The sequence below is a fragment of the Mustela nigripes genome, chromosome 7 (genome assembly GCF_022355385.1).
Source record: "Mustela nigripes isolate SB6536 chromosome 7, MUSNIG.SB6536, whole genome shotgun sequence".
In the NCBI taxonomy this organism is placed as follows: Eukaryota; Metazoa; Chordata; class Mammalia; order Carnivora; family Mustelidae; genus Mustela; species Mustela nigripes.
This window is the reverse complement of record NC_081563.1, coordinates 61,838,088-61,857,093: the sequence shown is the minus strand read 5'-3', so window position 1 is coordinate 61,857,093 and position 19,006 is coordinate 61,838,088. Positions and strand designations below refer to the sequence as shown.

The 19,006-nt window shown below is 42.3% G+C and overlaps 1 protein-coding gene across 9 annotated transcripts in view; it reads right to left on the bottom strand.

The window, feature by feature from the left end:
- Positions 1-8,246: 8,246 nt before the first annotated feature.
- The window catches only part of BCL11A (BCL11 transcription factor A), a 102,871-nt gene continuing 92,111 nt past the window's right edge, over positions 8,247-19,006 (bottom strand). For 4 of the 9 annotated variants that reach the window (XM_059406026.1, XM_059406022.1, XM_059406023.1 and 1 more), the window contains one exon: positions 13,670-18,498. In XM_059406026.1, coding sequence (XP_059262009.1) covers positions 16,478-18,498 — 2,021 coding nt within the window. In that variant the 3' untranslated portion in view covers positions 13,670-16,477. Of the gene's footprint in view, positions 8,758-13,669; positions 18,499-19,006 lie in introns of those variants that run through there. The other 5 variants (XM_059406027.1, XM_059406025.1, XM_059406029.1 and 2 more) reach the window with 3 other exon arrangements.

Here is a 19,006-nt window from a genome sequence, read left to right as displayed (position 1 = left end):
CTTGGGCAGCTCCCAGCCACTCACTCATGCCTGATCTTTAACTTGTATTTACATCCTTGACAATCCTCCTGAGAAGTGGGGCCAGCACTGGAGCTTGTGGCTATGGACAGGTCACAGGGGTGAGGAAGAAGAGGTTGGAGGGGTAACTCATGGGTGAAATGGAGAGTTTGCAACCCCGTGTCAAAAATGAATCCCTCCTATGCCTTAAATGTCCTTATGGCACTGGACAGTCATAGACCAATCCTGCTTCCAGAAAGAACAGAATGGTAGCCAGCGGGAAGGGAGGTGTGGAAGGATAACAGACGATATGACTGCTGTATAAAAATACAAAGGTTTCTTTCTCTCTCTCTCTCTCTCTCTCTTTTTTTTTTTTTTTTTTTAATTTAAGCTCCAAGAGAGTAAAGACCTAGCCTGCCTCAGCCTTACTGTGGTGCAGAGAACATTTCTCTGATTCTGTGTAAGCATTCTTGCTTACTTTCACTCCATGCCTTCATTATGAAATTCATCTAGTGCTGTGGCCAAATGACAATAAAATCGTATTATTACAGTATCTGGCATGTATCAACAAGCATATTGCAAAGAAAAAAGCAACATAATTCAACTTTTACAAATAGTCAAGAGAATTAAAAAAAAAAAACAACTTTAATCTTTCCCCCTCAAAAAAGGAAATCCTTGGAGCCCACTGAACTACTAAACTCTTACAGTTTTCTGTTCTTTTTTCCAGTTAAGTTTATCATTGTGCTTGAGACTCTGCTAAACTGTTAAATGCCTGATGAAACGAGATGTTTTCCCTTTATACTATAAAAACAGTTCATCTCTAGGCAACTGACCTGTTTGGGCCTCAAGGTCTTTATCTTCAGGCTCTTCATTGTGCGAGCTTTAACAACAGTCAACACATTAGGAAGATCTTTTGTTGGCTTCCACAGGCATTCTAGGATGGATCTAGACCAGGGTAAATGGGGAATTTAGCTATACTATCAAATAATGGCATCATTGTGTGCTTGTATGCAGTGAAGGTGACTACATAGCTTGACCTAAATACTATACTCATGGCAGAGTCCTCCCTCCAGGAAATTCGCAATCCCCTAAAGGATCAGACTCCTATTTGGTCTCTTGGTCACCTTTGAGTTCCCTTTCAATCCATTCCATACTCTGCTATACTCTTCCTAAAACTTTTCTGTGGACACGAAGTTGAAAATCTATTGACTATGGTACATGCCCCTTCACCTATCATTAAAGAGCCTCTATAATTGACTCCCAATTAATTTACCTTCCACTATATCCATAAACAAACCACAGTGATCTAGCCCCTGCCCTCCACACACCATAGGACTGCCTTGAACTGGTTTGCCCTTGTCCTTTCTCTTTATGGTCCAAATCCTAGCCTGCCTTTGATGACCAACTGAAAGCCCAGCATCTTTGGTGGGACTAGAGAAATCCTCTTCCTTCAGATTCCTATAGTTTATCTCTCACTTCTGAATTAATCCCACTGTACCCTTTCATTGTTAATTACCTGATTTTATGCTTCTAATTTTGCCCTCTTAATGGGACTGATTATAATCCCCCTGAAGACAGGGCTTGGGTATTCTACTTCTTTGTAGTTGTCCACAGTGCCTAGAACACCACCTTGTACATTGTAGGTGGGGAAAACAAATTTGGCTTATGCTGATATTCTGAAAGAGATCATAGGACTGCACATAGGAGAAGTAAAAATCTCTTTGTCATGTTTCATTTAGAATGAATTAGCAGCAGATAATCAGTGACACGTCAGCCCAGAGAGTGGAAATACATGGATTTAGCCCTTCTATAGGATATACACATAGGATATATAGGATATAGATAACTCTTATCTTTGATCCCCAGGACAAGAAGCTGTGTTTTTATTACCACTCCCCTTCTAAATGATCTGCTGTTATTATTTACCATAAGGACTGGACCAACTACACAAGGAAACATCAGTGTATACTTATCCCCACCATTTGAAAAATAACTTTTAAATATATCCTACTGATAAGGTATAAAGAATAACATTCCCATTCATTCGGGAGTGCTGAAGCCCCTGGCCTGTTGTCTACTTTGGCAAAGTGAATTATATATTAGCATTTAAAAAGGCCCACTGTTCTCACCATGTCAGCTTAACTAGTTATTCAGTAGGATTCTAATTAATTTAATTCTCCACTGGTGGCAATTTCTGATGGGCAGGAACTGTGCCCTCTACCTCTTTGCCTCCTTTCCTTAGCACTTAGCCCAGTAGGTTGCATATAGCAAGGAACTAATAAATATTTGTTGACTGAACAAACGAATGAGCCTTACTGTAGATGCAGTAGAAGCCTTCCCCCTTCTCTCTCTCTCTCTCATTCTCTCTCTCAAATAAATAAATAAATAAAGTCTTAAAAAAAAAAAAAAAAAAAAGAATGTGCATGGAAAACTCATCACTATGCCCAGAACATAGTAAATTCTGAATAAGTATTGGCTAAAATTATTGTTTTTATTTTAACCTATATTTTGCTCTTTATCAAGCTCCAGGCAGTTGGCCAGCTGAAAAGGGTTCAGTGTTTAACAGAGATCACATTTTGGACCTCTTCTGGCCCTTGATCTTCAGGCAGCAGATATGTGGTGCTTTGCAACTTTCAGGGAGGTGCACAAGGCCCTCCAGTGCTACCCACCAGCAGTACAAGGAGCAGAGAGGGACCTCCATGCTTTGCAACTTTCAGGGAGGTGCACAAGGCCCTCCAGTGCTACCCACCAGCAGTACAAGGAGCAGAGAGGGACCTCCAACCTTCGGGTGTACCCTGAGTGATAAAAGGCACCTTGAGCACTGCAAAGGTGAGCATTTTTGAAATATGACATCTTTAGATCCCAAACAAAAATCACTGCAGCTATTTTTCCCTGTGCCATAAAGTTATATTTAAAACAAAACAAAACAAAAAAACGGGCTTACTAACTAAAATCAAAGAAAAGCCCAGCTTTAAGATGGACCCCAACCCCACTTGCCTGTAGTCAAGACTGGATGTCAACCCCCTTGACCCTGGACAGAGTTGGGACCTTATGGGTGGCTCATGGAACTGAGACTGTTGTGCTCTGCTGGGTCATAGGAGGCAGAAAGCAGGGTATGCCCTTCCTTTTTTAGAAGGAGGAATGGGCATCCTATAAGGTCAAGTGCAGAGAGAGGGGACACCAAGTGGGTGAGCATGGCAATGATAAAGCCAAGATCAGAGATGCTCAGAGATTGACACCATTCGCTGGCCTGGACCATAACGCCCAGGAGTCCACCCGCAGTGCATCACCCTGTCAGAGGGAAAAGAAAATATACTCTCAGAACCCGAAAAATAAAAAGGAATTCCACAAATAAGGCATAGTGGCTACAGGCAAATCCACACAAAGGAGACCGCTTTAAAGGGAAATCTCTTGTATTCAGAGTTCTAAGCTTTGAGTGAATTTCTGAGGAGGAGGATTTGCATTTTGGTTTTTCCCCTTTGCCAAGTGAGGCAAGCAACAGGTGAAGAGGAACCAGGGGCGTGAGCAGCTCTGCAAACCTCAGAGCCCATAGAAAGGTAATCCCCAGTTCCTCTCAGCAGGCTTTCTCTGTGTCTGAGGAGAGAGAAAAAGTCAGCGGAGAGAGAGGAGCAGAAGGGACAATGATGTCAACTGAAGTTGCTTGTCGGCAGTGCCCTTTGAGGAAATTCAGGGGACTATCCTGAGGCGGGACGGGGGTGGGTGGAGTGTAGAATCAGGCAAATTACTTCCTCTCAGACCATCTTCAACAGGGATATTTGATTCGCTGTTGCTCTCTGAGACTTCCCGCTGTCCCGCTCCGATTTCAGGGATGACTTTGCCTGAGCGGGCTCTGAACAGCTGCTGCAGGGGACTGCAGCCCCGTCAGGCCTGGGCACATTCAGAGCCAAACGCTGGTCCATTCAAAGAAGCGAATGCGAATCAAAGGATGGCTGGTGAGGAAAGAAATGGCAGCAGAAGAGCTGAACACAGCAGATCTAGTAAAGGGTGAGGCAGGATGTGTCCATCTCTGAACAGAGCCAGGAACCACTGATCGAAGTGGGGAGTGGGTAGGATCTCGTCTAGCACAGAAAAGAAAGCGCGGCCTAACAGGCACGTGAAGGCGAATAACCCTCACGATGCCGAGTTGTATACCCGTTCAGTGGATCCTCCCTGCTGTTCACGGCTGTTTCTCCACCTTTGAACTCAAAATTAAATATCCCCAGTAACAAGATTCAGGTCATGCTATTGGCTATTTGGATTCTCTAACAGGATGTGATGTGGCCTTAAAATTCAAATTAAGTGGGTGTTTCTCTTAAATCCTGTCTAGAGAATGGAACAGATTGTGAAATCTATTTAAGTCATTCGAGATGAATTTGGTTTGATGAGTAGCTCTTTTTTATGCCCTTTTAACTTTAAAAGCTGTCTCGCAGCAATTCTGGGTCCCTTAGTTTATTTCTACCATCAGAGGGGTGAATTAAAGGAGGAATGCTTCCAGGTAGTGACCTAAATGTTCTCCGCCATCGGGATGCTGCTTAGAAACCCTTGAAATATGGGACATGCTCACATGCTCCCCACCAGGACTGGCACCAAAACAAGCTTTTGATTTTATTCTTAAAACCTTCTGTAATGCACACTTTTCTGCCACTCTTGCTTCTGAATTTAGTAGGTCACAAGGGAGAGATTTGCCGCTTGAATTCCTTTGCACAGGAGCTGGAGGCTTGAGTTCCAATTCTGACGCAACCACTAACTGTGTGGTTTCGAGCTTGGCTGTCACTTTTTTTTTTTTTTCCCCTCCTCCAAGTTGTGTGATCTTAGATCCTTCACTTAATCTTTGGGACTCTGCTGCCCTGATCTGTAAAATGAATGATTGCCGTGGTTCCTTTCCACTTTAGGCTGTTCTTGGCCCAGCTTTCTAGAATCTCTAGGAAAACTGGTTCTACCATATCTATAAAAGGGTTCTATAAGCCTGAGATATTTTCTGGGAGCATTCTTAAAAATATAAAGCCAGGGGAAAAGTAATGTGATTTAACAAGAAGGTATCTTAATTACACTGAGATAGGAAAGAAAACAATTATGTTTCTGGATTTTGCTGGAAGTGTGAAGTGCTTTGTCTTCATGTAACCCTGGGGAAGTACAAACTGAGGAGTGCTGTCTCTGCTAGAGACTCAGAGGAAAGAAATAGCATTATTGCTTCCCTGTTGGCTAAGAACTTAGACAGAATGGATCCTTGAAGAAGGAAGGTGTGCTTGGAATATTTGTTGTTTCTGAACTTCCAAATGAACTTCATATTGACTTCACAGCCAGTATGTAAATTCCTGGAATCTGTTTCCTCACACTATATCCCAGAAGGAGCCAAAGCTATATGGCATAGAAGTAGAGAAACAACAGTCAACAAAATACTTCAATTCTAACTGTCTCTACCACTACTTCCTGGAGACACTGATTTGTAAAATAAGAATTCTTGATAGAAATAAACATTAACGTAGAGGAGAAATGTGTTAATATTAATAATCATATTCAACATTAATCTCAGCTATTCCTCAAAAACAGGGGAATCGTGTCAGTGCACACAAAACTTGAAAGATCTTCTTCATCTTTTGCAAGGCTTGAAGCTAATACAAAAGTTGTTGAAAACTCCAAGCAAAAACGCCCAGGAAACATTCTACCAAGGTTTGGGGCACTCAGTTGGATGTAAGTAGAATTCAAGTTTGCTCTCCTTGCCTCAGTTTTTCTTTAAACTACCACGAGTTTTTGCAGGAGCTACTGAGTCTCTGCCATCACAGACTCAGAAGTCTAACCAGACCTTTTTGTTTAGTGTGACAATTTAAACAGACCACAAAATTAATGTTCATAGACCAGGCTTGGGAGGGTAAGAACAATGTCCAGTGTCTGGTCCCCACCCTCCCAAGCATCTGAGACCGTGTCCTCTAATCCATGCTCAGTACATGCTGGGCAACCAATTAATCTCTCTACACTTTGAAGTTTCACTCTCAGGAGAGGGCACACTGAAGACCCCGATCAGAATTGTCAGTCCTTTCTTCGGCTTCCACCATTCACGGATAACCACGACCTTGACTTATCACACAGGGAGATGTCTTCCCAAATCATCAATCCTGTGTGGGTTTTCAAAAGTTCTAGCCCTACCACAACACCATCATTTCAGAATGAATTTCATAAATGAACTTTTATTCTCTTTCAACTGAAAAAGATACGGGGGAAAGAGAGGTCTTTTCTTTTCTTTTTCTTTTTCTAAAGAGAGGTCTTTTTTTTTTTTTTTTTCCAAAAGGGGGAGGAAGAAAAGATATTCTTCACCCATGCCCTCTCTCCTCCCCCACCCCCTCAAAAAACAAAAATCACACTTTTAGAGATAGCCATGTATTTATAATGGGTCCAATTATTTATAATTACCCAGTAATTTATAATTATCTATTACTTTCTAACTCTGAGAAGAAAAAAGAGGTAGAGGCAGAAATGTAGACCAGAAATGGAAGTGTAGTGAACACCGAGTGCAGTTACCAAGGCCGACGTTGTTCAAAAAAAATCTTGATTATTTGTTCTGTCTCAGTCCAAAGGGTTTCCCTTTGGAAATGGTGTCGCTTTTTCAAAGTATTAGCAAGGAGCTTAGCACTTTCAGGGAGGATGCTGTCACAGAATCCCTATTGGTCTCAGGTTTCAACAGCACAAAAGCAGAGGATGGGGCAGGGAGAGAGTTTCTCTAGGAAATAATTCATGTCTGGAAGACCCAGCCCACCTAGGTGAGAGGAACTTAACTCATCAAGGCCACCTAGTCAATCAGGGTTGTTTATCTGTCATGGAAGAGACACGGGAAAGATGGCAAGGAAGGACCCTTGCTCCAAGCTCCTCCTGCAGTGCCCAGAGCTGTTGGTAGGAAGGGACAATTTTGTGTGACCTGACGTTTGGACATTCTTGACTCTGTGTGTGTGTGCCATATGTGTGTGCATTTATGAACATTTATGACTTGTGTGCTAACACGGGGAGACAGTCTCTTTGATCAGTTATAGAGTTCAGTGAAATCAGCTCTGGACTAGACACCAGAACACCTGGCTTCCCTCTCCTCCCCCTCATCGTCCTGGCCTCTGGCAAGCCCTCAACCCTGGCAAGCCTTAGTCTCCTCACCCACGAAGTGGAAGTTGTGAGATCTGTCCCGACGAGGATCAGATGAAATAATGTTCATGAGAGCACTGTATGAAGTAGAAGGCAGTACACTACTATAAGAAGTCATTATTTATGATGAATAAGCAGGAAAGAATCCAGATGCCAATTATTTTGCTATCTTCTCACTAGGCTAGGTAATCTAGCCAGAGGGTGGTGAGTGGGTAAGATTTTCCCCACTTACATTCACAGCCAATATGTAAATCTATAATACACAGGTGTCTGAGTTCTATTATTTATAAACCTATTTTAATATGCTATATTGTTTCTAGTTCTCTTCTGGTTCTCCAGGCAATGGAAAACACCCAATTGAGAAAAGTTCTTTTACAAATTAACTGGACCAGAAGGGATTTTTATCACCTGTTTGTAGACCTAACTTATTTGTGTCACTAATTTCTGAGGAATGGATGTCATGATCATAACCATGTGTTCTGATGTGAACCTCCTTCCTCCCCCACTTTCCCCTCCACACCCCCGTATAAAATCTGCCCCAAATTTCCTGATACAGTGATGTAAGTAATAAAGAAGTTTTATGTGTGTTTGTCTGTCTGTATTAAGATACATCTACTAAATGTTTGGGAACCTGAAATTAGAATACTTAATAAGCCACTACTGACATTTATCACCTTCTTTGGGATTTACCACTAACACAGTGACGGTATCTTTCTTGAGCTAAATTAAAAGACAAATTCAAATCCTGCATGGTAGCCACCAAAAGCATATATTTGAAAAACAGAATTCAGCGTGCCATATTATGCATTATTTAATGGTATGCAAATTATAAGTCAGACAGTTAGGAAAACCACACTTCAGCATTAATAAACAGCAACACTACTACTACATTAATTATGATATTGCTATGATTTATTCCCAAGTTTTGCATTTTGATTCTCCTTGAAAATTTATGCCATCTGATAAGCAGTAACCTCTTTCCCCTCCTACACCTCCTACCCATTCCTCAAATCTGTTCTTTCTACCCAATGGATGTCTGCAGGAAACGGGTACAGAAACACAAAGTCATAAGCAGCTGCATTGTCTTATAAGCATTAATAATTAAAGAACAAGCAAACACCACCTAAAGCTCCAACATTTATTGTGTCAATGTTAAGCACACTTTTTAAAAGACAACATAGAATGTATAGAAACAAGGGGTTGGGGGACTCATGCTCATTTCCACAATACGGGTAATTAGGTTGGCTGGTTTCAAAAGGGCCAGGACGCTGCTCGGGACAGCGATGGTCCAGGGGCCCTCGGTAATGGGACTGATTCACTGTTCCAATGTGGGTCTGTTTTTTTGTTTTTACTTTTTATTAAAAAATATAAATAAAATGGCACTGCAGGCCCGGGCAGGGAGGACTCTGCAGGACTCTGTCTTCGCACAACGGCTTCTTGGAGGCTACTGTCAGAAAACATCACAAACTAGCAGGATGACAGACCACGCAGATGTCGGCTGGGCGGCACGCGTCCACCCCGCCCCTGGGGGCTTCAAATTTTCTCAGAACTTAAGGGCTCTCGAGCTTCCATCCGAAAACTGCCACACATCTTGAGCTCTCTGGGTACTACGCCGAATGGGGGTGTGTGAAGAACCTAGAAAGAGGTTGGAGACAGAGGAGGGGAAAAAAAAAAGTACAGGTGTGACTTGGCCCAGTGATTTTCTGTTCTCTAACTAGCTCTTTAAAACTATAACTTAAATCCACCACAGGTTGAGCCACTGGCATCTTAAACATGATTTCAAACTCAGTCCCCTCCCCCACCACATCTCTGACCTCTCTGAGTGCCTTTCCCATGCCTCCCTCCCTGCCTTCCCCACCAGGGACCCAGACCCGCTACCCGCTTGTATGATAGTCCTAATAAACTCGGGACACACCTGGAAGGAAACACTTTCCCTTATGACTGAGAAAACTGAGTAGGAAACAGTCCTTTGGTTGAGGAGAACAGGGGAGGGAGGGGGGGAAGGGGACATTTCCTTAAAATAATAATAAAATTATAAAGAAACAGAAACTCAAAATTGATGTAAAAGCAGCACAACGAAAACATGAAATGTCATCAAGTTCAACGTCAAAGCAGCCAACGATTTACAAGAGGCGAACAAATCTCTGAAGAGAAAACCAGAACCCAAAATAGTTGCTCCCAAATTGCACCAAAAACTGCCTGTAGTTTCTTTCAAACATGCAGTTTTCTTTTCCTTTTTTTTTTCTTTTTGGTAAGGGGGAAAGGCAATGGTGAAGGGAAGAAGGGAGTGGTTATTTTCCTCCGGGGTTCCTCCCTTGCTGTGTACATTGACTTGAAGCAGCAGAACTGGGAGTCCGGATGTGCCGAGGAAGAGGGCTACCACTGTGGCATTCCAGGGCTCGTTGCCATGGCGACCTGAAGCCTGGGCCTGGGGCCTCCTCTCCCCCGACTTGGCGCCGCAGGAGGCCCAGGGTCTGGAGCTCAGCTGCTCTCCTGAATTCCCCCAGCGCAGTGGAGACCCGGACTGAGGGGCCTCCTGTGTCCAGGTGGGCTGATACCCCCATCGAACCCCTTTGTCCGACCTGCTACCAGTACTGAAAACCCTAACAGACAAAATACAGCATGGACATGTACCACGCTCACCATTATTGAAAAGCACAGCCCCCTATGGGTTTGGGGGTGGGGGGGGTGGGTCCTGCGTTAGAAGATTGACTTTGGGGAAATCGTTTAATTTGCCTTTTCTGCTGAATCACAGGGACCTGATATGCGCTCCCTTTAAGTAGTCTTTGCCACTTTTACAGAAAGGAAAAACAGTATTTGGATCGACCACTGGAATTGTGTGTTCAGGCAAGTTTAGGTTCTTAAGCACAATGACCCACGTGAACTGAACTGGTCTCCTTTCCTGTTTGCAAGGGAGGAATTAATCGCATCCCATGACCATAGATGACACTGGGAAACAGAGAGAGAGAGAGAAACAGACCCATCCCCCTAAAGGCTGATTCACTGGCCATGTGTTTTACTAAATGAAACAGAGGGCTAATGGGATAACAAGATGACAATAAGCAAAAGTGCACACCCAACAACCCATGTCTACCATTTGCAGCTACAGCAGCCCTGAAATAACTGTACATAATCCCAATTCTGGCTATGTGTCCTGATGTCCATTTCTCTAAACATGGGTTCATTTATTCTTAATTGGAAAAGCTGCAGGGCCTTAAGAGACACTTAGGAAAATTTGCTAAGTGCCTTGTGCCTTTTTTAAAAGTTAACAGTCTTTTAAAGGACATTTTTCCAAGCAGGTTTAAAGAACACTGCCAATCCCATCCTCACACTGGCAAAATTCCCACATTTCTTTCTTTTTCTTTTTCTTTTCTTTTTTTTTTTTTTAATGGGAAGTTGTCTGAAAAAGAAAAGAGAATGGGATGGGTACATTCTTGAACACACCAGGCCCGGGGATGATGGAGCAACAGAATCATAATGAAGAACACACGACTACAACACAGTCATAAGAAATCATGTTTGTGTGTGGGCAAAAGAAGCTTTAAAAAAAAAAAAAGAAAAGAAAACTCCGTATTTCCTCCCTCATGCTCTGAGCTGAAAGTGTTCAAAAGCAGGACAGGATGGGGCCTGAGGCTCCTCAACTCCTTTTCAGGAAAGCCTGAAATATCCCAGTTTACAAACTTTCAACAAACTTTTAGTGTCTGTGAATAAACCACCTCATTTCCTTATTTCTCCAAATGAAATGATATCTAACCCCCACTGCCGCTTCCTTTCAAATTCTCACTTCAAGCATTATGAACATACACAGTACGTACTTATTACATATACAAAAATGGTATTTAAATAAACAGTCCTATCACAGAATGCCCTGGGAAAAACTCAACGACTTCACACTTCCTGCCATGGCTGGTACAAATGAAGAACCAAGTGTTCTGAGCCACCTTTAAAATGTATTGGCTTCAGTCCTTTTGTAGGTCCTAAACAAAGAGAGGGTAGGAAATGGTCTCGGGATAGAGGTAATCCATGCACTGGGAGGGTTTCTAAGTTAAAATCTGTGCGAAGTAGTATTTGCGGTACTCCTGTTTATTAAGTTGTTCTCCAAAGGAAGACAAAAGGGAGCACTTAAGCATTAAGAGTTCAGGTATGTAGAGAACATTCCATCAACACATCGGGGGTTTCACATAAACTGGAGAACTATGAAAAATGTTAACATCCTTAGTATTTCCTCATTTTAAAAAAATCGGGAATTTATCCTCTGTTGGAAATGTTTTTTTGTTATTTTGCATTAATGTTTTCAATTTTGGGGTCCCGGATACAGATGTCATTTTTAAGTTATATTCCTGTTGCCTAGGTTTTCAGACTCCTATTGTTCACTCAGCTTCAGAAGTTAGATTTTATAAGAGGGCTTCACTAAGCCAGGAGACTAAGTACCCTGAAGAACGTGTCTCCCAATAAATTTATTTAACTTTGGGACCATGTAAATCAAACATAATCTGTGATTTATCACCAGATGTTTGCACCCCTCCCCATTTCCCATTTGATTGAAGAAATTTGAACATACAAGTAAGTATACAGTATCCACCATTAATTCTGTCTGTCAGGATGCAAAACCCAATTATGCTAAGAGCATCATATACTGAAAAATTAAAACGAACACCGTATATAAAACCTGCACAGCTGCACTCATGGCTCCTAATAAAAGAGTAATAGGGACACACAGCGGTTTTATGGACATTTAATATGGTGAAGCAGAAGTCATCACATCTAAAACTGGCATGGCCCTGGGGAATATTTCTATCCTGACTAGTATTGTGGATTCAGTTGTGAAGTAACCTAATTCAAAACACAAAAATCGCCTCTCAGTTCACTGCCAATTACCAAGTCCTGCAAGATACGTCCATCTCTATCTATCCCAGCCCCTATTCCCAGCCCCAGACAGATCTTCTCTTCTGGGGTTCCTCTCTGCCTCCACTCCTTAATTCCCACCCAAACTGGCTTTAAAAAAATACACCTCCTTTCTGTGCATTTTAGAAGGATAAAACTATTCTTGCCTCAGATCAAAGGCATTACATGAAAAGGCCACCTCACAGGCACCAGGGCATAAGAACTGAGCAACAAAAATGCTACCACAAGAAGACAACAGAACAGCTTTTGTTTTGGTTTTTACAAAAAGAAGAACAACGTTGTATCCATTCATCTACACTGGGAACAGGGAGACAGGATCAGAGAAGTCTGTGCTTTAATAAAGCAAATAGATGCTGCAGGTTGCAGTATTTGTAAAACTGACAACACAGATTTCTAAGGAGAGCTTTTTTTTTTTTTAAATTTTAAATAAGGGACCTAACCTGCTTTCCAAAGACTATGTTTCAATCCATAAATCTGTTGGTTGGGCAAATGATCACTGAAGGTACTTCCCCTCTCATTTGCTATCAGCCAGGAACACAATATAAAAACACCTAAAAGATCTGTCCCATCTTTGGTCCCTAGGACCTCAGAATCACAAGGCAAACACCATCAATCTCGGGAAATCAGTGGCTGATTCCACAGATTAGCCACATCTGGCTAAACTACTGTTTACTTCTCTCTCTCTCTGTCTTGTTAACCTGATGCTTTTGTTTCTGGACTTTTATGGGGGGGAAGTGAGGTTATTTTTGGTATGAATTAAGACTCATATGGAAACGAAAGAGCTGATTTAAAAAAAAAAAAAGCTTTTTTACATTATGTTCTAAGATAGGGCAGGGAAGGGAGAATAGAAAAAGAACTTTCAGACAACAAGAACAGCAAAAAATCCAAAAGAAATAAAAGTTTAAGATGCTATTACCAGTAAATTTTTCATTTATATCTGAATGAATTATTGTTAAGTGATGAAGGGAAAGTTTTTAACATCAGACTGAAAACACTTTCCATTTCTTGAAAATTATTCTAGAACTATAAAATCTAAAAACTATTTCCATGTTTTGAGACATGTCTATTTTAATATAGTAAGCACTTTATGTTCCTTTAGGGTATAATACACGCATCAAAATGCCCATAGAAATAATCCTGAAAAAGACTGACTGGCCTTCTCTTAAAACCTGTTATTTTCTTGAAAGTAATTTACAGAGTGTGTCAAATGAGGACACAAGAAGCTTACATTGTGTACTTTAATTTTTTTTATTTTTTTCAATAAAGGGACAAAATGGGTGTATGAACAGGTTAATGCAGACAACTGCCAAAAAAACACAGACAGTGGTTTTTCCAATAGAACTTAACAAAGACCAGAAACAAATACAATAAAAAGCCAGGTTGTAATGACCTTTGGTCATCCAAATAAAAAAAAATAAAAACAAAGAAAAATAAAAGATCAAATTAAGTGCCTCTGTTTTGAACAGGGCACATAAGCAATAATAAATAGTGACTCCCATAGTAAAAGATAAAATTTCAAGTTACGACAAACAGCTTTCATTACAGGAATAGAAAAGGCCAATAACAAAATATTCTGCATTGCCATTTACAAAAAAGTATTGACTAAAGCGGGCTTTCTCTTTAATATGCTTTGCATATGAAATTCTTTCCAATCTAAATATAAAGCACCATTTAGTTTTTGGCAATGAAAAAAACTGCAAAACATTGTTTTTGTTTTTTTTTTCCTTTTTTTTTTTCTTTCTTTCTTTTACTGCATATGAAGGTAAGATGCTGGAATGTAGGGTGATAGAAGGAAAGGGACAAAAAGCACACTACATAACAAACCAACGTTATTAGCTTGCAGTACTGCATACAGTATGGCAGCAGGAAAAAGGAACAAAAAAGGATATGTACAACCCCTATGACAGCCATCCGTGTGACATTCTAGCAGGCTCCCCCAAACCGCCATTATATGGCTTCTCATCTGTACAATGTCACACTTTTTTGTTTGTCTCTTCTTCTTTTTTTTTTTTTTGAAGCATACAAATAATTTGCACTATATTATCCTGCCAAATTAAAAAAATATACTGCGGCAGCCTGTCTTTTTTTTTTTTTTCCACTACCAAAAAAGGTACATTGATACCTTTTAAGAGAACAAGCAACAGTTAAAAATACAAGCTTCAATATAAATACTATAGTGCCTAACACTAGATGAACATTTAATTCAAATACCATTCTAGAAATACAGAAAAAAGACCATAAATGTGTTTTAGCATAGGAATCAACATGAGTGTGCATTTTCCTATATTTAAGTACTATATAATCTTAAACCTTTCCCCAATGTATGTTTTTTTACAACCTGAAGAGCGGTGTGTATCCAAGGCATAGAATTTCCACTACCATTTTTAAATGGATAACAAGTCTTGTAACACCACCAAGACAATGGAACCCTAAAATGCAGTTCCCCCCTAAACATAATGAAGTGTTTTTTAAAAAAATTTTTTCTTAACATTTATATTTAAAAAAGTTTTGTACAAAAAAATCCTTGCACTGTAGAAGCGAAAGCAATCATTCATTTCTATGTTAAGTGTATTCTGTTTTCCATTCACAGCGCTTGCAATGTTGAGTCCGAGTAAGTAAGCTCATTAGTCAAGTAAATGGCTGGCAAAGGTTTTTTTTAGTTTTTTTTTTTAAAAATGCTCATCAATGAGATTGTGTTCAATTTTTTTTTTCAGCATTCTTGCAACTTTTCCCTTAAGTATAGACCTGTAAACTGGGAAAATTGTACAGTGCACTTAATTGTCCTATCTGAGCAGGTTTATTTTATACTCAACCTCTGTATCTCTGATTAGAGAAAAGATACAGATATTACAGGCAGAGTCAAGTGCTATTTGAACACCAACTGGGGCAGATGCTAGCTTAATAAAAAAGAAAAAATTAAAAAAATAAAATAAAAACAATGAATCCTCTTCCATGTTAACACAAATAGCACACAGTGTATGGAAAAGAAATGAAGTACAACTTTTAGGGAGCACAGACATATATACTGCTACTCTTAAAATTCTTTCTCTTCTTTTTTAAGAATGTCACATTTAAACACAAGTCTTAAGAATTCATAGTTAATCATCATTGTATCAATATTAGCTTATACACCTGTTCTAGTTTAAAATGGCAAATAGTACCACATTGTGCTAAAAGATCACATATTTTTTTTTCCTGTTACCCTCTGTCAAACCTTATCGTCAGTCTCTTGTTTTTAATATGGTCTACAAGGTCTTAAAGTTTATCGTTTGATTGTCCCTTTGACAACCAAATAGATCTGGATCTATTTCTTTCGGTGCCAGAATTTTCTTAAACAGACATTATTTAAAACAAGTTATCTTCATAAAATGAATTCCTTACTAATGCATTTAATTGTATTCCAGGGCTTTTGCACGTTGCACATTCAATCTAATCATTTAAAAAAAATAAAACTTTGGGCAAAACAGCCCATTTCTTTTAAGCTCTCACCAGGAGCAAAATAGCATTTATACTGGTATAATCAGTTTTGCTTATAAGATTAAACTAAAGGGAGAATGATGATTAACTAGGACATAATGGGTCATATTTTTAGGTAGCCATTGTTGTGAGAAATACAATATAGAATTATATGCTAGGTCCTAAGGTTTCTTACCTCACCCAATGCTGAATTAAGCTACAAGTTTATAACAAGTAGAAAGAACCATCAACGTGGTTTTCATAGATCCAAGGCACTCTTATTTTAAAACCAAATGATAGGATAAACTTGTTTTGTTTTTCTGTTAATTTGTCAATTCAAGGCCTTTTTTTTTCCCTTTCCAATTGATACATTTAACCCTTTAGAGACAGACATTTAGCTCATAGAGATTTCGTTTCAGTGCTGTCCATTCTGTCTGTAGAGGGTTAACCCAAAGACTGTTTTTCCTCCTCACGTTATAAAATAAAACTGTACATGATATGTATTACAGAATGTATGCAGCATGGTCTTTTTCTCTCTCTCTCTCTCTTTTTCTCTCAGAACGGAACTGGAAACAGCAACATGTTTGCTCAGCAACGAATCGGGGACAATTTAAAATAGCCATAACATACCATACATGCTGTCTAAGTTTAAAAAAAAAAAAAAAACATACACAACATGTAAATTATTGCACAAGAGAAAGGCTCAAAGTTTGCGTAAAATGCAATAGTATTGCCCCATACAGATCATGCATTCAAACGGTGAGAACATAAAGGAAAAAAAGAAAAAGAAAAAAGAAAAAGAAAAAAAAAACAGGTGTGCTGGTGACAAGCACTCTCATATTCTTAGCTTCCGTTACTTCTGTTTGTTTGTTTGTTTAATCACATGGGACTAGAAAAAAATCCTACGGGGGAGTGGGGCTGGAGGGCGATGGGGGAGGGGGTGGTGAAAAAAGGAAGTGTCAGGTGGGAGTGAGGGAGGGGTATTAATATACCTCTATTCAGTTTTTATATCATTATTCAACACTCGATCACTGTGCCATTTTTTCATGTGTTTCTCCAGGGTACTGTACACGCTAAAAGGCATCTTACAAATTTCACATTTGTAAACGTCCTTCCCCACCTGGCCATGCGTTTTCATGTGCCTGGTGAGCTTGCTACTCTGGGCACAGGCATAGTTGCACAGCTCGCATTTATAAGGCCTTTCGCCCGTGTGGCTTCTCCTGTGGACAGTGAGATTGCTACAGTTCTTGAAGACTTTCCCACAGTACTCACAAGTGTCGCTGCGTCTGCCCTCTTTTGAGCTGGGCCTGCCCGGGCCCGGACCACTAATATGGGGCGTGCTCCCTCCACTTCCCGTGCCGCTGCGCCCCGAGATCCCTCCGTCCAGCTCCCCGGGCGGCGTGGAGAAGCGCAAGCTCCCGTTCTCCGAGGAGTGCTCCGACGAGGAGGCGAAAGGCGATTGTCTGGAGTCTCCGAAGCTAAGGAAGGGATCTTTGAGCTGCCTGGAGGCCGCGTAGCCAGCGAGCCACTGCGAGTACACGTTCTCCGTGTTGGGCATCGCGGCCGGGGGCAAGTCGAACTCCTTCTCGAGCTTGATGCGCTTGGAGAAGGGGCTCAGCGAGCTGGGGCTGCCCAGCAGCAGCTTTTTGGACAGGCCCCCCGAGGCCGACTCGCCCGGGGAGCAGCCGCGGCCGTTAACAGTGCCATCGTCTATGCGGTCCGACTCGCCGGCCACCGAGTCTTCGTCGCAAGTGTCCCTGTGGCCCTCGGCCTCGGCCAGGTGGCCGCGCTTATGTTTCTCGCCCAGGACCTGGTGGAAGGCCTCGCTGAAGTGCTGCATGGAGCTGAGCACCATGCCCTGCATGACATCAGGCAGGGCGCGGCCCTCGTCGCCCACGCCCACCACCGCGCCCCGCGAGCTGTTCTCGTGGTGGCGCGCCGCCTCCAGGCTCAGCCCGAAGCCGTAGTCCACCCTCTCGCTCTCCGTCAGCTCCTCCTCCTCCTCTTCCTCCTCTTCTTCCTCTTCTTCATCGTCCTCCTCTTCCTCCTCATCCCCATTCTCCGGGATCAGGTTGGGGTCGTTCTCGCTCTTGAACTTGGCCACCACAGACTTGAGCGCGCTGCTGGCGCTGCCCACCAGGTCGCTGGTGCCGGGTTCCGGGGAGCTGGCGGTGGAGAGGCCGTCGTCGGACTTGACCGTCATAGGGGACGACTTGTGCATGTGCGTCTTCATGTGGCGCTTCAGCTTGCTGGCCTGCGTGCACGCGTGGTCGCACAGGTTGCACTTGTAGGGCTTCTCGCCCGTGTGGCTGCGCCGGTGCACCACGAGGTTGCTCTGAAATTTGAACGTCTTGCCGCAGAACTCGCATGACTTGGACTTGACCGGGGGCTGGGAGGGAGGAGGGGCGGATTGCAGAGGAGGGAGGGGGGGCGTCGCCAGGAAGGGCGGCTTGCTACCTGGCTGGAATGGTTGCAGTAACCTTTGCATAGGGCTGGGCCGGCCTGGGGACAGCGGTGGGCTAGACGTGTTCCCTGCCAGCTCTCTAAGTCTCCTAGAGAAATCCATGGCGGGAGGCTCCATAGCCATTGGATTCAACCGCAGCACCCTGTCAAAGGCACTCGGGTGATGGGTGGCCAGGGCCATCTCTTCCGCCCCCAGGCGCTCTATGCGGTGGGGGTCCAAGTGATGTCTCGGTGGTGGACTAAACAGGGGGGGAGTGGGTGGAAAGCGCCCTTCGGCCAGGCCGGAAGCCTCTCTCGATACTGATCCTGGTATTCTTAGCAGGTTAAAGGGGTTATTGTCTGCAATATGAATCCCATGGAGAGGTGGCTGGGAAGGACATTCTGCACCTAGTCCTGAAGGGATACCAACCCGCGGGGTCAGGGGACTTCCGTGTTCGCTTTCTAAGTAGATTCTTAATCCATGAGTGTTCTGTGCGTGTTGCAAGAGAAACCATGCACTGGTGAATGGCTGTTTGCAAGTTGTACATGTGTAGCTGCTGGGCTCATCTTTACCTGCAAAATAATACAACACCAACATCAATGTTTCATCACAGAGGAGTGCATTAGCAATTGCTTCTTTATGTTTCACCTCCAGCCTTCCCTGCCCCCAGCCCTCAACCCGAAAGGCCTAAGCCCTCACTGACCTATTCTTCTGCGAGCCTACATTGGTGCCTGGCACATCTGGTGACTGAGGCCCAATAAATATTTGTCCAATCAATCTTTCTGCCATTTCATTCAGTTCTAAGAATTTTAAATCCAATCTCCAAATCAGAAGAATCTGGACCAATTCAAGCTTGGGAATGAGGATCCCTACATTCTAGGGAATCTCAGCAAACATCTGAGCTTTCCAGTCCTTTGCCAGCTGTGGTTTGGGGCAAGCTACTTCATCTCTGTGACTCCGTTTCCTCATTTGTTAAAGGAGGCACTTGGACAAGGTGACCTAAGGGAAACTTCCCTGCTTCCTAAATCCCATCATTCTATTCTCCCCTGGGTGGCAGGTGAACTTTCTAAAGAGGCAATC